Here is an 18,566-nt window from a genome sequence, read left to right as displayed (position 1 = left end):
GGGGTTTTACAGGTATATCCCTGCAATCCAGGCAACTGTGGACCTGAGCAGAGAGCTGGGGTTAGTGGACGTGTGGAGATGTCTTCACCTTGAGGGTAGGGACTTCACCTTTTTCTCTAACCAACACAATGGTTACACTAGGATTAACATTTTTTTTTTGCTCCACTGGCCTTTTTGAATTCGATGTTGTCCTGTAGAATTGGGAACATAGCCATTTCTGATCATGTGGCAGTGTACATGGAGGTTAAAGCCGGTGGTAACGGGACAGACTCGTGGCATTGGCGCATGGATCCTTTTCTCCTGAAAGATAGCAAGTTTACTGAGTATTTTTCATGGGAATTTAAAATGTTTTGGGATATTAATTCAGCTACGATGCTCTGGGAGACTGCCAAATGCTATGCAAGGGGTTTGATTATTTCTTATTTGGCGTCCCGGAAGCAGCAGAGGGGAGAGCAGCAGCGTATGCTCGAGGCCCAACTGAGACAGCATACTTTGACAGACTGTCTGTAAGTAAGTTGCAGCGGATTACAGCCCTTAGGGCTGCTCTGAATGCTGCACTCACCCAGTCAGCAAAGAGGGAGATCTCCTTTGCAAAACAAAGGCTATTTCAAGTATGGTGATAAGCCAGGTAGATATCTAACCAGAAAGAGGAGCCCCCCCACCCCCCAAAATCTATCACATCCATCAGAGAGTGTGCTAGTACTCTCACTTGCAATTCCTAAAAGATTAATGCCCCATTCAGGAAATTATACTCTTGAGTGGTACTAGTCGGTGGGCGGTGAGGACAGATTGGCAAACGTGGAGTCCTTTTTTTAAGGCCATGGACACCCGAGGTGTAATTTCAAGGCGTCTCTTTTGAATGCCCCTCTGACAATCCAAGAGATACAGGAGGTGGTGAGGCAGCTCCAGAGCGGTAAAGTGCCTGACCCAGATGGATTTCAGAGCGAGTTTTATAAGGAGTTTATAAGCATGCTGGCCGGGTCAATCATCTGTACACAGTCAGGACTGCCTCCCATCTTCTGAGAGAAGCAAATATCTCCCTTATTCTGGAAAAGCCCCAGAGGATTGTACTTCGTACAGGTCCATATCACTATTAAACATAGATTTTAAAATATTGTCGAAAATGCTGGCATTGAGGTTGGAGAAGGTCTTGCCCTCCATTGTAAAGGAGGACCAGACAGGTTTCATTAGGGGTCACAGGTCTTCTAATAACATTAGAAGATTACTGAATATGGTTCAGATATGCCAGCAAGGGTCGATTCAGAGCCTGATCGTGTCCCTGGATGCAGAGAAAGCATTTGACCGGGTGGAGTGGCCATAAACTTCTATGTCCTGGAATGGTTTTGTCTCGGAGGGGGTCTTTGCTAGGTGGGTGACAGTGTTATTTAGTGACCCTAAGGCAGCAGTTCTCACTAATGGTATACGGTCTGACAATTTAAGTATTGGCAGAGGCAGCTGACAAGGGTGCCCTCTTTTACCGTTGTTATTTACATTGGTGATTGAGCCATTGGCAGAGACTGTCTGGAAGGGATCCCAGTATAATCACCCCAGAGGTAGGATCAGGAGGGCATCTGACCCTTCATGCAGATGACATTCTTTTTCTAACTAATCCAACAATATCTCTATCCTGTTTAATACAAGTGATTAATTTGCTTGGTTCTTTCTCAGGGTATAAAATTAATTTTATGTAGTCGGAGGCCATGCCGGTGGGGGGTCTTGTTAAGAGTACCTGACCTTGGGGGTGGAATCGGATGCCCTTTCAGGTGGTCACGGGGAGGTTTCCTATATTTAGGCATTTTTATCACCCTGACTTTCAATTAATTATATAAGGCTAATCTTGTGCTGAGAAGATAAGACAGGACCTTCAGCGCTGGGAGGATCTTCCAATATTCTGGTTGGGTAGAATAGCTCTGGTTAAAATGAATGTTCTTCCTCATTTGTTCATTGGAATGCTCCATTTGATGCTGCCTAGGCAAGCGCTACGGAGGCTTAACAGCTAGCTTGGTTCTTTTATCTGGTGTCATTGACAGCCCCTTATTAAGCTTGCCAAATTGCAGCTCCCGCGGGGGATGGGGAGTGTGCACTTTCCAGAATTAAAAAATATCAATTAAGTTGCCTATTATCCTATGTGGCTGGCTGTGCTTGATTGACCCGCGGTCAATCTGGCTGGACATAGAGGCCTCCCAGGTAAAATGCCCCCTCATTAATTTGGTGCTTCTGGACAAGATGAGGAATGTTATGGACCATTGCAGAAATCAGATTGTCCTTAACATGGTTAAAGCATGGAGAGGCATGGTGAGGCAACTTTTAAAAAAAAACTTCCTCTTTCACACTCATAATGGGAATGCCAGGATTCTGGCCAGGATCAATAGATTTCCACAGCCTAAAGCCAGAATCTGGAGGAGTTTCTTATTTGGGAGATTTGAGGGGGAGGTCTTGATGTCTTTCAAGCAGTTGGGCCAGAAATATGAACTATGAACCATCAAGGAGCGATATCTTTCGTTATTTTCAGATTAGGAACTTTATACAGAAAAAGACTACATTAATGGTTAGTCCCTATAAGTCTGATGTGGAGAGGAGCGTATTTCTGTTCACGGGTACTCTCTCGGTCAGCACCCTCTATCATAAGACCATAAGACATAGGAGTGGAAGTAAGGCCATTCTGCCCATCGAGTCCATTCCGCTATTCAATCATGGCTGATGGGCATTTCAACTCCACTTACCTGCATTCTCCCCGTAGCCCTTAATTCCTCGAGACAACAAGAATCTATCAATCTCTGCCTTGAAGACATTTAGCGTCCCGGCCTCCACTGCACTCTGAATTCCACTTATTCCACTTATCAATTATTAGGGGGCAAAGGACGTTGTGCGGCGGTGCAGGATCTAGACTCAGGAATTGGGGGCTGAGGTTTCACCAGAGGTATGGGAGGATATTTGGGAGATGGTAAGGAAGATTTTGATCTACATTAGGATGCAGGCTATTTCAGGCTTAAGGCCTATTCAGCACCGGAGTGGCTTGCAAAATTTAAGACAAGAGTATCTTCAATGTGTCCCAAATGTAAAATAGATATTGGTACGCTTACTCATTGCTTGTGTTCATGCCACAAGCTTCATAGGTATTGGGGCATTATAGAGTGTGTCTTGGAAGGCATCTTGTGAACTGAGGTCAAGGTAGATCCAGTGTCCCTCCTCTTGGGTTTGCAGAATCTCCCCTCTTTGGATGTGCATGGGAAAAAAATCATTTAATATTCTTTCATTTTGTGAGAGGAAGAACATTCTGATGAACTGGTGTCGGAAAATCCCCTGGACTCTCATGGTGGCATAGGTTAGTTATGGAGCACATCCCACTGGACTTCCTTACTAGTGTAGTGCATCAGAAACCGGAACTCTTTTATAGGACATGGCGGCCCTTTTTGAAAGGGACAGTACAGACTTGACGGCTATATTGGTCAGTGCCTTTGTGTAGCCATGAGACCTGTTTCTGGCAGGCCAGGGGCCCTTGGGAAGAGGAACTCTGAATAAATACAGGTGTGCCAACTCACGCTCCCGGTAATGGGGAGCTTTGGTGGGGTGCATGGAGTGTTGTAACTTAATTTAATTTAATTTAATTTGCCTTGGTTCAATTTGTTTTGTTTAATTTATGGAATTGTAGTTTGCATAGTGCAATTTTTCTTTTAAAATAGCTTGTGGAGTACAGTATCAGTTTGTTTACTGTTTTTGTTGTTATAAGATTGTTACACTATTTTGTAGTAATTTTATAATTTTTTTTACAAAATTATAAATTTTTTTCTCAATAAAAATATTTACGAAAAAAGAAGTCAACCACATTTCTGTCAGTCTGGAATCACATTTAGGCCAGATCAGGTAAGGACAGCAGATTTACTTCCACAAAGAACATTCGCCAACCAGATGGGTTTTTAGTTGATGGTCGTTACGTGACAGTGACTAGCTCTCAATTCCAACTCCCATTGTGGTATTTAAACACATGTCACTACAGCATTAGCTATGAACCTATGAATTACCAACTGGTGACATCTTCACTACATCACCATCTCCCCCATGCCAAAGTCCCTGCTTAATGGACCCCCTAAATGTGAACAACAGAAAATATTGAAAACCAACAGGATAAAAATTACATTGCTTATCAGTGCAGATATCTGTGCAGTTAATAACCTACTGAGACACTGTCTGACAAGAAGTTAAATGAGAAGAATCTCAGGTTCCAGTGCAATGACTCTGACTAAATTAGATTTGGCAGTTTATTGCCCAATTCTGGTCCAATCTTCTATTGTCTGTTTTGTCACCATGAAACCAACTCAACCTTGAGAGATGCTGCTTCCTTCAATTTCCTCCTCTCTTAAAGGTGATACACACCAGCTGGTTATTAGACGACAACTGAGGTTTCACCTTCTCTCAACAGACAATCATGCCAGGAAGTCTTCACAAGTGACAATATAAAAAGGAAAACTCATCAAAAAAAAAAGTGTCCAAGCATGCCAAAAATACCACCAGGCTGCATCATGGACATGTCATATTTCAGTAAATGTAACTTCCTCCCGTTGGAAGCACAGAAATTCAGCAGCTTAAACTCTGTAATCTAATCATAGAAAGTATAAAATTCCGAACATCTCAGCCTGTATTTTCACACCCATCCTTCAAGAAACTCTGTTGCTAGACAGGAGCTCACTTTCCTTTCAGCAATAACGTTGGAAGGACCCGCACGCAGCAGCTTATGATATTCCAACCAGCTTTATGTTGTGTACACAGTATCAGCACACAGTGAACAGTTTTTAAAATCAACCTACTCATTAGAGGCTTTTGTGCAAGGAGATGTGCCCATTAAAAAGCTGATCACTCCATTCAATGTGCTGAGCAAGAGATCATGTTCACCTACAGCCTGGTTTCCCTGCAACAGTTGACCTTTTTGTCACAAATCCATTTGACAGCTTCATTTGCTCAGTGCTCCATTGTCTGGAGGAAGTTTGTACACTTCTGGAGTACAAGCTATAGGACAGATCTTGTATGTGACAAAAAAAAAGAAGACCTACATTTGAGCTTGACTATATTTACACAATAGAAAGATTCAAGTGTGTCCAATGATAAAATAAATCAGAATTTACAGTAATTCCCAGACAAATGGGTTTAGGATCGCATGAGTTCAGAATGCACAGCTTTCTCTAGTTTGTTATGTAGTTCTATTAATATAGAGCCAATGAATGCTCTGCACCTCTGACTTTCTTCCACCACATTTCTGGGGAGTGGAGCCTGGGAATCAAGAACTGCCAGCAGAGTTTGATAAATGAGGTCTCCCATTTAAGATTGAGAGAGGAAACAACTTTCTCTCCCAGAGGTTCAAAAGTCTTTGGAATTTTCTTCCCCTGAGAGCAGTGGAGGCTGAATCATTGTATTCAAGGCTGAGTTGGACAGATTTTGGATCAATAAGGCAGTTAAAGGTTATGGGGTCCAGGGAAGAAAGAGGAATCAAGGTCACAATCAGATCAGCCGAGATCATATTAAATGTTAGAGCAGACTCAAACCGCCAATGGGCCAATCAGCCTCCACTTGTTCCTCGTTCTTATAATCTCCTCAGTGGTAGAGACAATGGTAGGATGACAAGAGCCACTGGAACATGGGACGTCTACATCCTTACAGACAATGCCATAGCTGATATACAAGAAGAAGAACTGCTCTTCGTATACAAAGCCCAGATCAGCATGCTCAGGACATACCTAACTGAGGAGAGTCAGCTCAGGGCAACTACTGCAGGCTGCAGATTCTCTTGGAGTGGCCATGGAAAAGAAAGATTGCACGAAACGGACATGAATTTCACTACCAGAAGCCATCATGTCAGTTTATTGACATCTTCCCAAATGTTCATGATTGTTGAAGCACCATCAAACATCAGACAAGCTACTCTCCTCAGTGTTTATCAACACAACTGACCCTGATAAAGGCAAAGGTAATTCGACAATGACCTCCTACTCCTTGATTGCTCCTATGTTAATGTGAGACAAGAGAATTATTCTCAGTAAATTCAATGCAAGTGTTTGTGCAGATCATAACAGGTGGAAAGGATTCATCAGGAAAAGACAGTGGGCAGTTGTAACATCTCTCTGAAGGTATATGTCGAACTTGAGCTATTAAATATCAATACAATTTTCTGCTTCCCAAATTGCAACACATCATCTTGGATGAACAGCCCCCTCGTTCTATGGGCTGGCACCTAATGAACCACATCATCATCATGATGAGAAATAGGTAGGATGCAGGTGTAACAGAAGCCAGAGCCAGGACTGACTGCTGGGCTCAACCTGGCTTTATGATTTTGAAAAATCAAGGTCCAACCCTCTCCAAAATACCCTCCCATCTACCCCACGGATATGGAGGCCTAAGAGACTCTTAATATCTCAAGACTCAAAGGTACTCCGAAGAGATCCCTCTGACAAACTCAATGGTCCCCTGTGGTCAACGGGTGATATGGTGTCCTCCACAGTTTTAAAAGTCGTTGGCTCATTGTTTCATTGGCATCAAGATTGGAGGCAATGTCAAAGTAACCTTGATGAGACATTATGACACAACAGGTTGCACATACTGCACCAAAGTGCATTGGTGATCCAAGTGCACATTGAATAAAATGGCAAGATCACCCGAACAATTCTTTCTGGATGGGGTCATTTTTCTTGCATGTGCTGCTGTAATGACATAGCCAAGTGAATGATGAGCTGTGCATCACATTCCTGTCTCATGACTCTAATCAGAAAGAGCTTCAACATAAAAGGACTACATTGCATCCAAAACCTGGCACAGAAACAGGCCATATTGCTCAAACTACCCATGCTGCTGTTTACACCCACTTGAGCATTCTCCCACCTTTATTCATGTAAATTTACCATTCACAATCATCTATTCCTTTCTCCCTCCTACACATGCTTTGCTTCCCCTTAAATGCAACAGTATTTTAACTATTGTCATTGTGAGAGTTTCACATTCTCATCACTTTTTAAATAAAGAGGTTTCCCCTGAAGTTACTATTGTGATTTTTAGTGGTTATTTTATTAAGTTTTATCTAAAACCATTTTCTTCAAGATAGCATTGCCACTTCATGTCACGCGTTCTGTCCAACTCTTACCATGCATCAATAAAACAATATCGTTGTGAACAATGGATCTTTATTATCCATCTGACTAGTTCCATGTCATTATGAAAGACAATAATGTTTAATAAGATTGAAGAGCTATCAAAAAGGCTGTTAAAAGTCATTGGTAAATTACAAGTGTGTTTCCCAATTGAAGACTGCAGAAACTATTCATCTCCCTCCAAAACAGCAAACATCTCAGCAATGAGCAGTAATTTTTCTTCATTGGTACAAAAATGAGAAGTAAAAATAAAGAGCGCTCACCACTTACACATTTCGTATATTATAAGCAAGTCAATGATTACAATCACTGAGGGCAAAGCTACCCAACAAATCAAGCCAAATATTACAGTTTCCTCAAAATCAATGAATTTTAATCTGGATAGAAGTCATTAAAATGAGTGAAAAGCTATAAATGTGACGCGTCATCAAGTTTTTAAGCTTGTTAATTTACAATGTTGTCTTGTTGGATTGCATTATTCTGGCAGTTTCCATTTCGACATGAGGAAGAGCAATTAACCAAACAAAATCAGAATGCACAAAATTCATTTCATCATTTCACCAATCAAGTAGTGGAGCACTTGCATGTGGCTTATTCTTCCTGACTCGCTCGAAGGAGTTCTTTAGAACGTAAAAGATTTCCCTTCAAAATAAAGCTTACCTTTCTGCACTCAATATTGGTCTTTTCCATCAAAGTTGCAAGGAAGACAAGAAATTGTACATCCCATCTAAAAGCTCTATAACTGTAGTTATTGTAACTAGGCACTCTATTAACTCTGTGGTTAAATTAAATCAAGCAAAATATGATCGCATTAAGAAGAATATGAGCCAATGTTCTCCTTCTGAAGTGTTACAAATCTCCTGAAAATCCAATCCAGTTGCCAATGTAACGTTATTTTACGTTATTTTTCCTCCTCACAACAAATGAAAAATTTCATTCCAGTTGGCAGAGCAGACCAGTAATCTCACAGTAAGATTTCCACTGAAGTGCTTCTCTTTGTGCAGCTCATATTGTAAACTCATTCTGAGGGGGATCTAGGCCATCAACTCATGTTCCATCAATCACTTTGCTTTGCATGGCAGAATGCCACACAGTATTAGCATTCTAGCCATGAACATCTTTACCGATGTACTTGGCTTGATGAGAATGTTACTTCAAGGATGAAACACATTTTATTCATAAACTGCATCATATGGCTCTAAATGCATTGTTGAATAGAAACGCCACCAATTCCCAGAAATTGTACCTGTGATTGATCCTAGCAGGACCGTACTCTTGATGTGTTTGTAGACATAATCGTAAGTTAGAGGTTTGAGGGGAGACCCTGTTGACAGAATGGTGTGTAGAGTCTGCAGACTGTGAGTTTCACCTGAAAAAGGGGAATGTGAATCAAACTTCAATTTTATAGTTCACTATTACATTCATTAGTTTTAATGAGAAGTTAATATTCACACTAAAATAGAACTTTGACAAGTTTCATAAATTAGTATAACTTCATTTATAAATATTTGGTTTTTAACTATTTATACAAGTTTACACTTGTTACTCCTGACAATTGGGTTTATTAAACTAGATTTCATTCACATCAGATTTCTAAATATGAACAAATTTGTCTCATTGGAAATGACAAACTTAAGTGACATTTTATTTCATTTCATCTTCATCACCTGTAGCTTCAGGATTGAGACACAATTACAACTGCATCATCTGAACAAAGATGCTTTAAGTATTTTTGCAAAGCTTTGGAGTCAAGAATCGTGGTAGTTATTGAATACCAAGATCTATTTGACATGATACAAAAAAATTCCATAATTGATAAGACCTTGATATACAAGTCATTTTGCAAAGCAAACAAAATTATGACAGCATAACTATGAATAGAGCAACAAAATTTCAATCATTTATCTTCTTAGTTTGGCATGGCTTTTTAAGTAGGCAATAAATACTCAGGGTCACTTTGGAAGTAGCAAAGTTACTTGGTAATGAAGATTTTGGACACCAAATCAAGATTTAATCAGAACAGAAACAAAAGCAGAATTTGTTGGAAGAGCTCAGCAGGTCTGGCAGCATCTGTAGAGAGAAATTAGAGTTAACATTGGGAGTCGAGTGACCCTTCCTCTGAAATAGTAACTCTGATTTCTCTCCACAGACTTGCTGAGCTTTTTCAGCAATTTCTGCTTTTGTTTGTGATTTACAGCGTCCACAGTTCTTTTGGTTTTTAATTCAAACAGATTTGACTTAATGCAAAGAGCATTAGCCTTATTACAACCAGATGGATTTTTGTAGATAAAAACTTTTCTTGTACTTGTGCTCTGAAATAAGCTTTTCTGCCACAGCCCTGGAATCTGTCAAATCAAAACCTAACCACGAATGTTTGAAAGCAAAGTTAAAATGGGCTCTTAAATCTAAGTACTGGCACAAAAAAAACACTCAAATGTACGTTGATTTCAGCAGATGCATTCTCAAGAATCTGTAGTGAAGTATTAGTTAAAAGTCCAGTACAGACTTAACGTGTAAAGTATAGGTGGCATGAGTGATAGAATTGCAGTAATTCTACTGGGAAAGAAATTAGAATTGTTTAACACAATGTCTCTGTACAAAATGAGTAATAATCCTTTCTCAGTAAGGGTTCAAACAGTTGCACAAGATTGACATTGATTCCATGTGAAACTAAATTATTGTTATAGCAGTTCATGTCAAAAAGAAACTCAACAGAACTGAAACGTACTGCCTGAAATGGATTTTGCAACTAGATTCAATGGCAATTTTAATCAGGGAATTTGATAAATACTTGGAGGAAAACATGTTCAGGGCTATAGAGGAAAACAACTAGGACTGGGGCTAATTGCATAGCTCTTCCAAATAGTGAACAAGCACCACTATGTTTGGAGACTGGGAAGGGGGTAGGGAGTGAAGGCACTCCTTCTAGGCAGTTTCATTGTGTGGTCCTGTGGGCTGCATTATTAGAAACTATTAATCTCAAATAAATTCTTAACCTTGCAAAATTCATAAATTGACAATGTTTTAGAATCCATATCAAGTAAAATAAAATCGAGCATATTTTCAAGAAAGAGCAAGTGTTACCTGGTTTCAGGTTTTTTTCTTCTAAAACAGCCAGCCATTTTGCACCAGTTCCAAGTATAGTAATTCTGAGGATGGAAAGACAACAGAAGGAAAAATATTTATAGAATATAAAATTCCTGTGGAAGTAGGCCCTTCAACCCAACAAGTCCACACTGACCCTTCAAAGAGTAACCCATCCAGACCCATTCCCCCTATCCTATATTTATCCCTGACCCCTGACTAATGCATCTAACCTACACATCCCTGAACACTATGGGCAATTTAGCAAGGCCAACTCACCTAACCTACACATCTTTGCATTGTAGGAGGAAACCGGAGCACCCGGAGGAAACCCACGCAGAGATGAGGAGAATGTGCAAATTCCACACACAGTCGCCTGAGGCTGACATTGAACCCGGGTCCCTGATGTTGTGAGGCAGCAATGCTAACCACTGAGCCATAGTGCTGCCCCAGTTTGGTTGTTAATTTCGAAATTGCTGCATCTGGTGAGCTTTGGACCAAAGTTCATTTTTTTTCCTTTTTTACTGCATTTAGAAATGAGAGAGGATAATGTTTTAAAACATCCAAATTTTGGATAGCAACCTCAGCCACCTTATATGGGTCACAGCAATTTCAGTATTGCTCCTTTAAGGCAAATCGTTTTAATTCCAGTGCCTATATGAATGAATAGGCCACTCAGCCAATTGAACCAGCCACACCATTCAGTACAATCACAGCTGATGAACACTAGAATGCCTTCTACTCACCATACCCACATAACTTTCAACACCGTTGGTAATCAGAACGCTATCAATCGCTACCTTAAACCTTCTCAAAGACTGATCCTCCACAGCCCTATCAAATAGAGAATTCCAAAAGATTCACAACCCTCCGAATTAAAAAACACTCTCATCTTGGACCCAAGTAGCATTCAATTCTTTTTAAATTGTGCCTCTTGATTTTAGTCTCCCCACCCAGGGGGGTATAACCTACCTCCAGTTAAGATCACAATCCTTTTAAGTATTTTGTTGATTTCAATCAGATCATCTCTGATTCATTGAAACCCGAGAGAACACAAGCCCATTTGCCCAATGTCTCTTCATAGAACCATCCCTGGAATAAGACCAGCTAACCTTTGTTGATCTGTCTATGGAAATAATGTATTTATCGGAGTCAAGGAGACCAAAACTGTATACAGTGCTCCAGATGTGGTCTAACCATGTCCCTATACAATGACACAAGACTTGACTATCCCTATACTCAAATCCTCTTGGCAGAAGCAATGACACAACAGCATTACGGCTAGGTTGCTGATCCAGAAACTCAGCTAATGCTCTGGAGACGTGGGTTCGAATCCCACCATAGCAGATGGTGGAATTTGAATTCAAAAACAAAAAAAATGTGGAACAAGAATCAACTGAATGACCATGAAACAGGAAAAAACCCATCTGGCTCATTAATGCTCTTCTTTCATAGAAGGAAATCTGCCATCCTCACCTGGTCTGGCCTACATGTGACTCCCAACTCACAGCAATGATTCTCAAATGCCCTTTGAAACTGCCTAGCAAGCCAATCAGTCATATGAATCACTATGAAGTCTCAAAGAAATGAGACTGGATGGATCATCTGGCATCAATCTAGGTATTGGAAAAGACAATGGCAGAAAAAGCTCTTACAAAGTCATCGTTATTAACATCCAGGCCAAAATTGGGAGAACTGTTTCACAAACTAGTCAAACAACGGCTTGACATGGTCATACTCATGGAATTGTACCTTAAAGACAATGTCCTAGAAACCACCATTACCATTCCTGGATACTGTCTGCCCCACTGGCAGAACATACCCAGCAGAGGTGGCAACATAATGGTACACACTCAGAAGGGAGTTGTCCTGGGAGTCCTCATCATTGATTCCAGACCCCATGGAGTCTCTCAGCTTCTGGTTAAACATGGGCAAGGAAACCTCCTACTGCACTCCCTCTGCTGATTAATCAGCGTTTCTTCATGTTGCATAATACTTGGAGGAAGCATGAAGGGTGGCAAGGGTACAAAATGTAAACTGGGTGAGAGATTTAAACGTCCAACACAGTGTGGCTCAGCAGCATCACTACTAATCAATCTGGTTGGGTCCTAAAGGACACTGCTCCACAAATAATTCCCATCCTCAATGATGGGAAAGCCCAACACCTCAGTGCAAAAGATAGAACATAGAACAATACAGCACAGAACAGGCCCTTCGGCCCTCAATGTTGTGCTGACCTGTGAACTATTCTCAGCTTGTTCCCCTACACTATTCCAAAATCATCCATGTGCTTATCTAATGATTGTTTAAATCTCCCTAATATGGCTGAGTTGACTACATTAGCAGGTACGGCATTCCATGCCCTTACCACTCTCTGCATAAAGAACGTTCCTCTGCCATCAGTCTTAAATCTATCACCCCTCAATTTGTAGTTATGCCCGCTCATACAAGCTGACATCATCATCCTAGGAAAAAGTCTTTCTCTGTCTACCCTATCTAATCCTCTGATCATCTTGTAGGTCTCTATCAAATACCCCCTTAGCCTTCTTCTTTCCAATGAGAACAGACCCAAGTCTCTCAGCCTTTCCTCATAAGACCTTCCCTCCAGATCAGGCAACATCCTGGTAAATCTCCTCTGCACCTTTTCCAATATTTCCACATCCTTCCTGTCATGGAGCGACCAGAACTGTACACAATATTCCAAGTGTGGCTGCACCAGCGTTTTGTATAGTTGCAGCTTGATATTGCGATTCCAGAACTCAATCCCTCTACCAATGAAACCTAACACACCATATGCCTTCTTCACAGCACTATCCTCCTAGGTGGCAACTTTCAGGGATATATGCACATGGACTCCAAGATCCCTCTGCACATCCACACTACCAAGAATCTTTCCATTGATCCAGTACTCTGCCTTCCTGTTATTCTTCCCAAAGTGCATCACCTCACATTTAGCTGCATTGAACTCCATTTGCCACCTCTCAACCCAATTCTGCAGTTTATCCAAGTTACCCTGCAACCTGTAACATTCTTCCAAACTGTCCACTACTCCACTACTCTTCCAAACTGTCCGACTTTAGTGTTGTCTGCAAATTTACTAATCCATCCACCTATGCCTACTTCTAAGTCATTTATAAAAATGACAAACAGCAGTGGTCCCAAAACAGATCCTTGTGGCACAGCACTAATAACTGGACTCCAGACTGAATATTTTCCATCAACCACCACTCGCTGCCTTCTTACAGAAAGCCAGTTTCTAATCCACACTGCTAAATCACCCTCAATTCCATGCCTCTGCATATTCTCCATCAGCCTACCATGTGGAACCTCATCAAAGGCTTTACTGAAGTCCATATATACCACGTCAACTGCCCTACCCTCATCTACATGCTTGGTTACCTTCTCAAAAAACTCAATGAGGTTTGTGAGACATGACTTGCTCTTGACGAAACCATGTCGACTATCTGAAATCAAATTGTTGCTTGCTAGAGGATTATAAATCTTATCTCTTATAATCCTTTTCAAGACCTTTCCTATAACAGAAGTAAGGCTCACTGGTCTATAATTACCTGGGTCATCTCTGCTGCCCATCTTGAACAAGGGCACAACATTTGTAATCCTCCAGTCCTCAGGTACTAAACCTGTAGACAATGACGACCCAAATATCAAAGCCAAAGGCTCTGCTATCTCCTCCGTATCTTCCCAGAGAATCCTCAGATAAATCCCATCCAGCCCAGGGGACTTGTCTACTTTCACTCCTTCTAGAATCGATAACACCTGGGCGTAACTAACCTCAATCCTTTCTAGTCTAATATCCCGTACCTCATTCTTCTCCTCCACAATATTCTCCTTTTCCTAAGTTCATTTAGCACCTCTCTGATCTCTACAGGGTCCACACTCAACTTCCCACTTCTGTCTTTGACTGGCCCTATTCCTGCCCTAATCATCCTTTTATTCCTCACACACCTATAGAAAGCTTTAGGGTTCTCCTTTATTCTATTTGCTAAAGATTGCTCGTGTCCTCTCTTTGCTCTTCTTAACTCTCTCTTTAAATCCTTCTAGCTGATCTGTAACCCTCCATCGCCTCATCTGTACCATCTTGTCTCACCAACACATGAGCCTCCTTCTTCTTAACAAGAGATGCAATTTCTGTAGTAAACCACGGTTCCCTTATCTTATCACTTCCTCCCTGCCTGACAGGGAAATACTTATCAAGGATATGCAATATCTGTTCCTTAAACCAGCTCCACATTTCAATAGTCTGCACCCCCTGCATTTTGCTATGCATCCTAATTCTTGCCAATTCGCATTATAATTGTCCTTGCCCCATCAATAACTCAACCGGTGGTATGTACCTATCCCTTTCCATCACTAAACTAAACATAATTGAATTATGGTCACTCTCTCCAAAGTGCTCACCAACATCTAAATCAAACACCTGGCCTGGTTCATTACCAAGCACTAGATACAGTGTGGCCTCCCCTCTTGTCAGCCCTTCAACGTACTGTGTCAGGAAACCCTCCTGTACACATTGGACAAAAACTGATCCATCCAACGTACTAGAGCTATAACATTTCCAGTCAATGTTGGGGAAGTTAAAGTCCCCCATAATAACGAACCTGTTCCTTTCACTCCAACCCAGAATAATTTTGCTAATCCTCTCTTCCACCTCCCTGGAACTCTGCGGAGGCCTATAAAAAACTTCGAGCAGTGTGACCTCTCCTCTCCTGTTTCTAACCTCAGCCCCTACTACCTCAGTAGTAGAGTCCTCATTAAAAATTCTCTCAGCCAACATTATACTATCTTTGACTATCAAGGCCACGCCTCCCCCTCTTCTACCGCCTTGCCTATTCTTAATGAAAGATCTAAACCCTGGAGCCTGCAACATCCATTCCTCACCCTACTCTATCCATGTCTCCGAAATGGCCACAACATCGAAGTCCCAGGTACCTATCCATGCTGCAAGCTCACCTACCTTATTTCGGATACTTCTGCCGTTGAAGTAGACACACATCAAACCAGTTTGCTCTCTGCAATCACATTCCTGTGACTCTGAAATCTTATCCCTGTCCTTCCTACTCTCATCTTCCTGTGCACTGCAACTACACCATCCCATCCCCCTGCTGAGCTAGTTTAAACCCACACAAATAGCACCAGCAAATTTCCCGCCCAGGATATTAGTACCCCTATGGTTCAAGTGAAGAAAGTCCTGTTTGTAAAAGTCCCACCTTCTCCAGAATGAGCCCCAGTTATCCAAAAACCTGAAACCTTCCCTCCTGCACCATCCTTGCAGCCACGTATATAGCCGATATCTCTCCCTATTCCTTGTCTCACTATCACGTGGCATGGGTAACAATCCAGAGATAACAACACTGTATGTTCTAGCTCTCAGCTTCCACCCTAGCTCCCTGAAATCCTGCCTTACATCCCTATCCCTCTTTCTACCTATGTCGTTGGTACCTACATGGATAATGACTTGAGGCTGGTCACCCTCTCCCTTCAGGACACCAAAGATATGATCTGAGACATCATGGACCCTGGCACATGGGAGGCAACACACCAACCGAGAGTCTCATTCGTTCCCAACAAACCTTCTATCTTAGCCTCTAACTACTGAGTCCCCAATGACTAACACTCTGCTCCTTTCCCCCCCTTCCCTTCTGTGCAACAGGGACAGGCTCTGTGCCAGACACCTGGGCCCCACTGCGTGCCCCTTTAAGTCACCTCTCTCAACAGTATCCAAAACGGTATACATGTTTTTCGGGGGAGCAACCACAGGGGATCCCTCCACTGACTGTTTTTTCCCCCTTTCGAATGGTCACCCAGCGTTCTTCTTGCTTAGGAGTAACTACTTGCCTGTAAGATAAGGCTGAAGCATTCGTAACAACTTTCAGCCAGAAATGACCATCTTCAATAAGAGAATATCTCACCACCGCCCCTTAATGTCACTGAATCCCACACTACCATGATCCTGGATGGTGGTGGGGAGTTTCCACTGACCAGAAACTCAATTGGACTTGCCACATAAACACACAATGGTTACAAGAGCAGGTCAGAGACTAAGGAAACTACAAGAGAAGTTGTCAGTGTGTGCTAACTGACACATTGCTCTGTATAATTTTAACAATTACTTTATGGTGTAAAACGGTGTGTGGGTGGGGTGGGTGTAGTTCAGAACTGTAATCTCAAGTGTTCACGGAGTAAGATACAAACCAGCATCAAATATAATACCCAAGGTGATGAACCTTCAAGAATCAATAAAACTATAAGCAAGCTCTTTCAGTGTTTGATAAAGGAACAATCTTACTGTATGGAAAATCAGTTCAAGTTCTGTTTACATTCTCTTCAATTCCACATAAAATTATTTTCAGTCATAAGCATTTATAAAGATTGGACTGCATTACATTAAAAAGCTCTGCACGTAAAAAGGGAATAAATTTCATTCTCAAATCAACAGGATCTCATTTCACAATTTCAATTTAAGGTCATAGATAAATTTTTTTGAATGAAGATACTACATACTTCTATTAACTAAACTAAAGCATAGACTGATTTTTTTTTTGTAAATTACATTTTTCCTCAAAATTTTCCCAACATACGCATCAATAACACTTGTAACGCAAGAAATTGTATTTTGAACAGCCAATTTAAAGTCAAATTGATAGATTTTTAAAAAGGTCTTCAGTCGTGCAACAGTGTGATCTGGATGTTCAGTCAAACTGCTCTTTCACTTAGGCTGGGAGCCTATACTGTTACACATCAATCATTTCAGATGGCGAAAGATGAAACTGTTGTGCATAACCAGAAGTATATAGTTGCATGTCTAAATATATTAGAACTTAGAACATACGTGCAGACAGGAAAAAAGATATTCAAAATAAATCGAAAGAAATTATGCAGCTACAGTTCATTACACTCTATTCAACACCATTTTGTGTGCCCTTATTAAATTCTGCTTAATGTACCATTTCATTTGTGGCAGATATTATATAGGTCAGTTATTCATAACAAGGTCAAAATAAACGTGCAGAAGAATCAGTGACCTGATTTAGTCTTGACACTCTGTACAGTTACAGAATTTTATAACCTCAGCTTGGAGCACAGCAGCACAAAGCTCCAGCAAATGTGCACAGTGATGGGCTTCCTAATATTTACAGATTATAGGAAAGACACCAAACTTGAATAATAAAACAAAAAACTGTGGATGCTGAAGTTCTGAAACAAAAACAGAAATTTCTGGAGACACTCAGCAAGTCTGGTGGAAAGGAAGCAGAGTTAACATTTCATGTCCAGTGACGTTTCTTCAGAACTGACAAAAGCTAGGAAAATGCTAATGACAGGGGTCAGTGATGGGGCAAGGAACAGATAGGTGGAGGCCAGACACACACAGACAAAAAGATGGCTGATAGTAAACCAGGGAAGGAGAAAAGCTGATAAACGGGGGCAATGAGATGAAAATGGGTGGAATGTGCTGAAAGCAGCCTACGTCATGACAGGACCAGGTGTGTGGGGATAGGTAGAAGGATATGGAAGGTGGTGCTCAGGCCCTAAAATTATTGAACTCAATATAAACTCCTTGAGACTACAAGAATCCCAAAGCAGAATAGGAGAGGTCGTTCTTCCAGCATGTGCTGAGCTTCGCTGGAACACTATAACAAACCTGAGACAGTAATGTTGGCCAGGGAATATACGGTGGCATACTGAAGTGACAGGCAACTGGGAGCTCAGGATCATTTTTACAGACAGAATATAGGGGTTCCGCAAAGTAGTCACCCAGTCTGCATTTCATCTCTCCCGTGGTCTTCTTTTCAATACATTACAGGACTCTCCTCTATGAATACTTCCTTGTCCAGCTACTATCAGTTCGAAAAGCTAACTCTGCTTTCTTTCCACAGATGCTGCCAGACCTGCTGAGTTTGTTAGCAATTCCTGTTTTTGTTTCAATGAACTGTAATTGGACTGTCCAAGAATCTGCCCAATGTATGCATACTTAATTTTAGGAGAAAATGGCAAAATTATGCAATAAACAATAGAAAAGATAAACAAAAGCAAAACACTGCAGATGGTGGAAATCTGAAATAAAAACGCAATTTTGGAAATATTCCGCAGGATTGGCAAGTGGCTAATGGTGTTCCTCTGCTCAAGAGGAGAAATAGGGATAATCCAGGAAATCATGGACTGATGAGTCTCACATCGATGTATGGGAAACTATTGGCAAGAATTCTTAAGGATAGGATTTATATGCCTTTGTTTATGCATGGCCTAATTAGGGACAGTTAGTTTTTTGCAGGGCAGGTCATGTCTTACTAACTTGATTCAATTTTGAGGAAGTGACATTGGTGATCA

General features: G+C 41.2%; 1 protein-coding gene across 2 annotated transcripts in view; it reads right to left on the bottom strand.

The window, feature by feature from the left end:
* Positions 1–18,566, bottom strand: part of aacs (acetoacetyl-CoA synthetase) — a 153,838-nt gene that overhangs the window by 24,337 nt on the left and 110,935 nt on the right. For both annotated transcript variants that reach the window (XM_072587395.1, XM_072587394.1), the window contains exons 11-12: positions 10,221–10,285; positions 8,383–8,505 (exon numbers count right to left, since the gene is read on the bottom strand). In XM_072587395.1, the coding sequence (XP_072443496.1) occupies positions 8,383–8,505; positions 10,221–10,285 (188 nt within the window). The remainder of the gene's footprint in view (positions 1–8,382; positions 8,506–10,220; positions 10,286–18,566) is intronic.

This window comes from Chiloscyllium punctatum, chromosome 17 (genome assembly GCF_047496795.1).
Source record: "Chiloscyllium punctatum isolate Juve2018m chromosome 17, sChiPun1.3, whole genome shotgun sequence".
NCBI classification, from domain to species: Eukaryota; Metazoa; Chordata; class Chondrichthyes; order Orectolobiformes; family Hemiscylliidae; genus Chiloscyllium; species Chiloscyllium punctatum.
The sequence above is the reverse complement of the archived record's forward strand: the minus strand, read 5'-3'. Positions and strand labels throughout refer to the sequence as shown.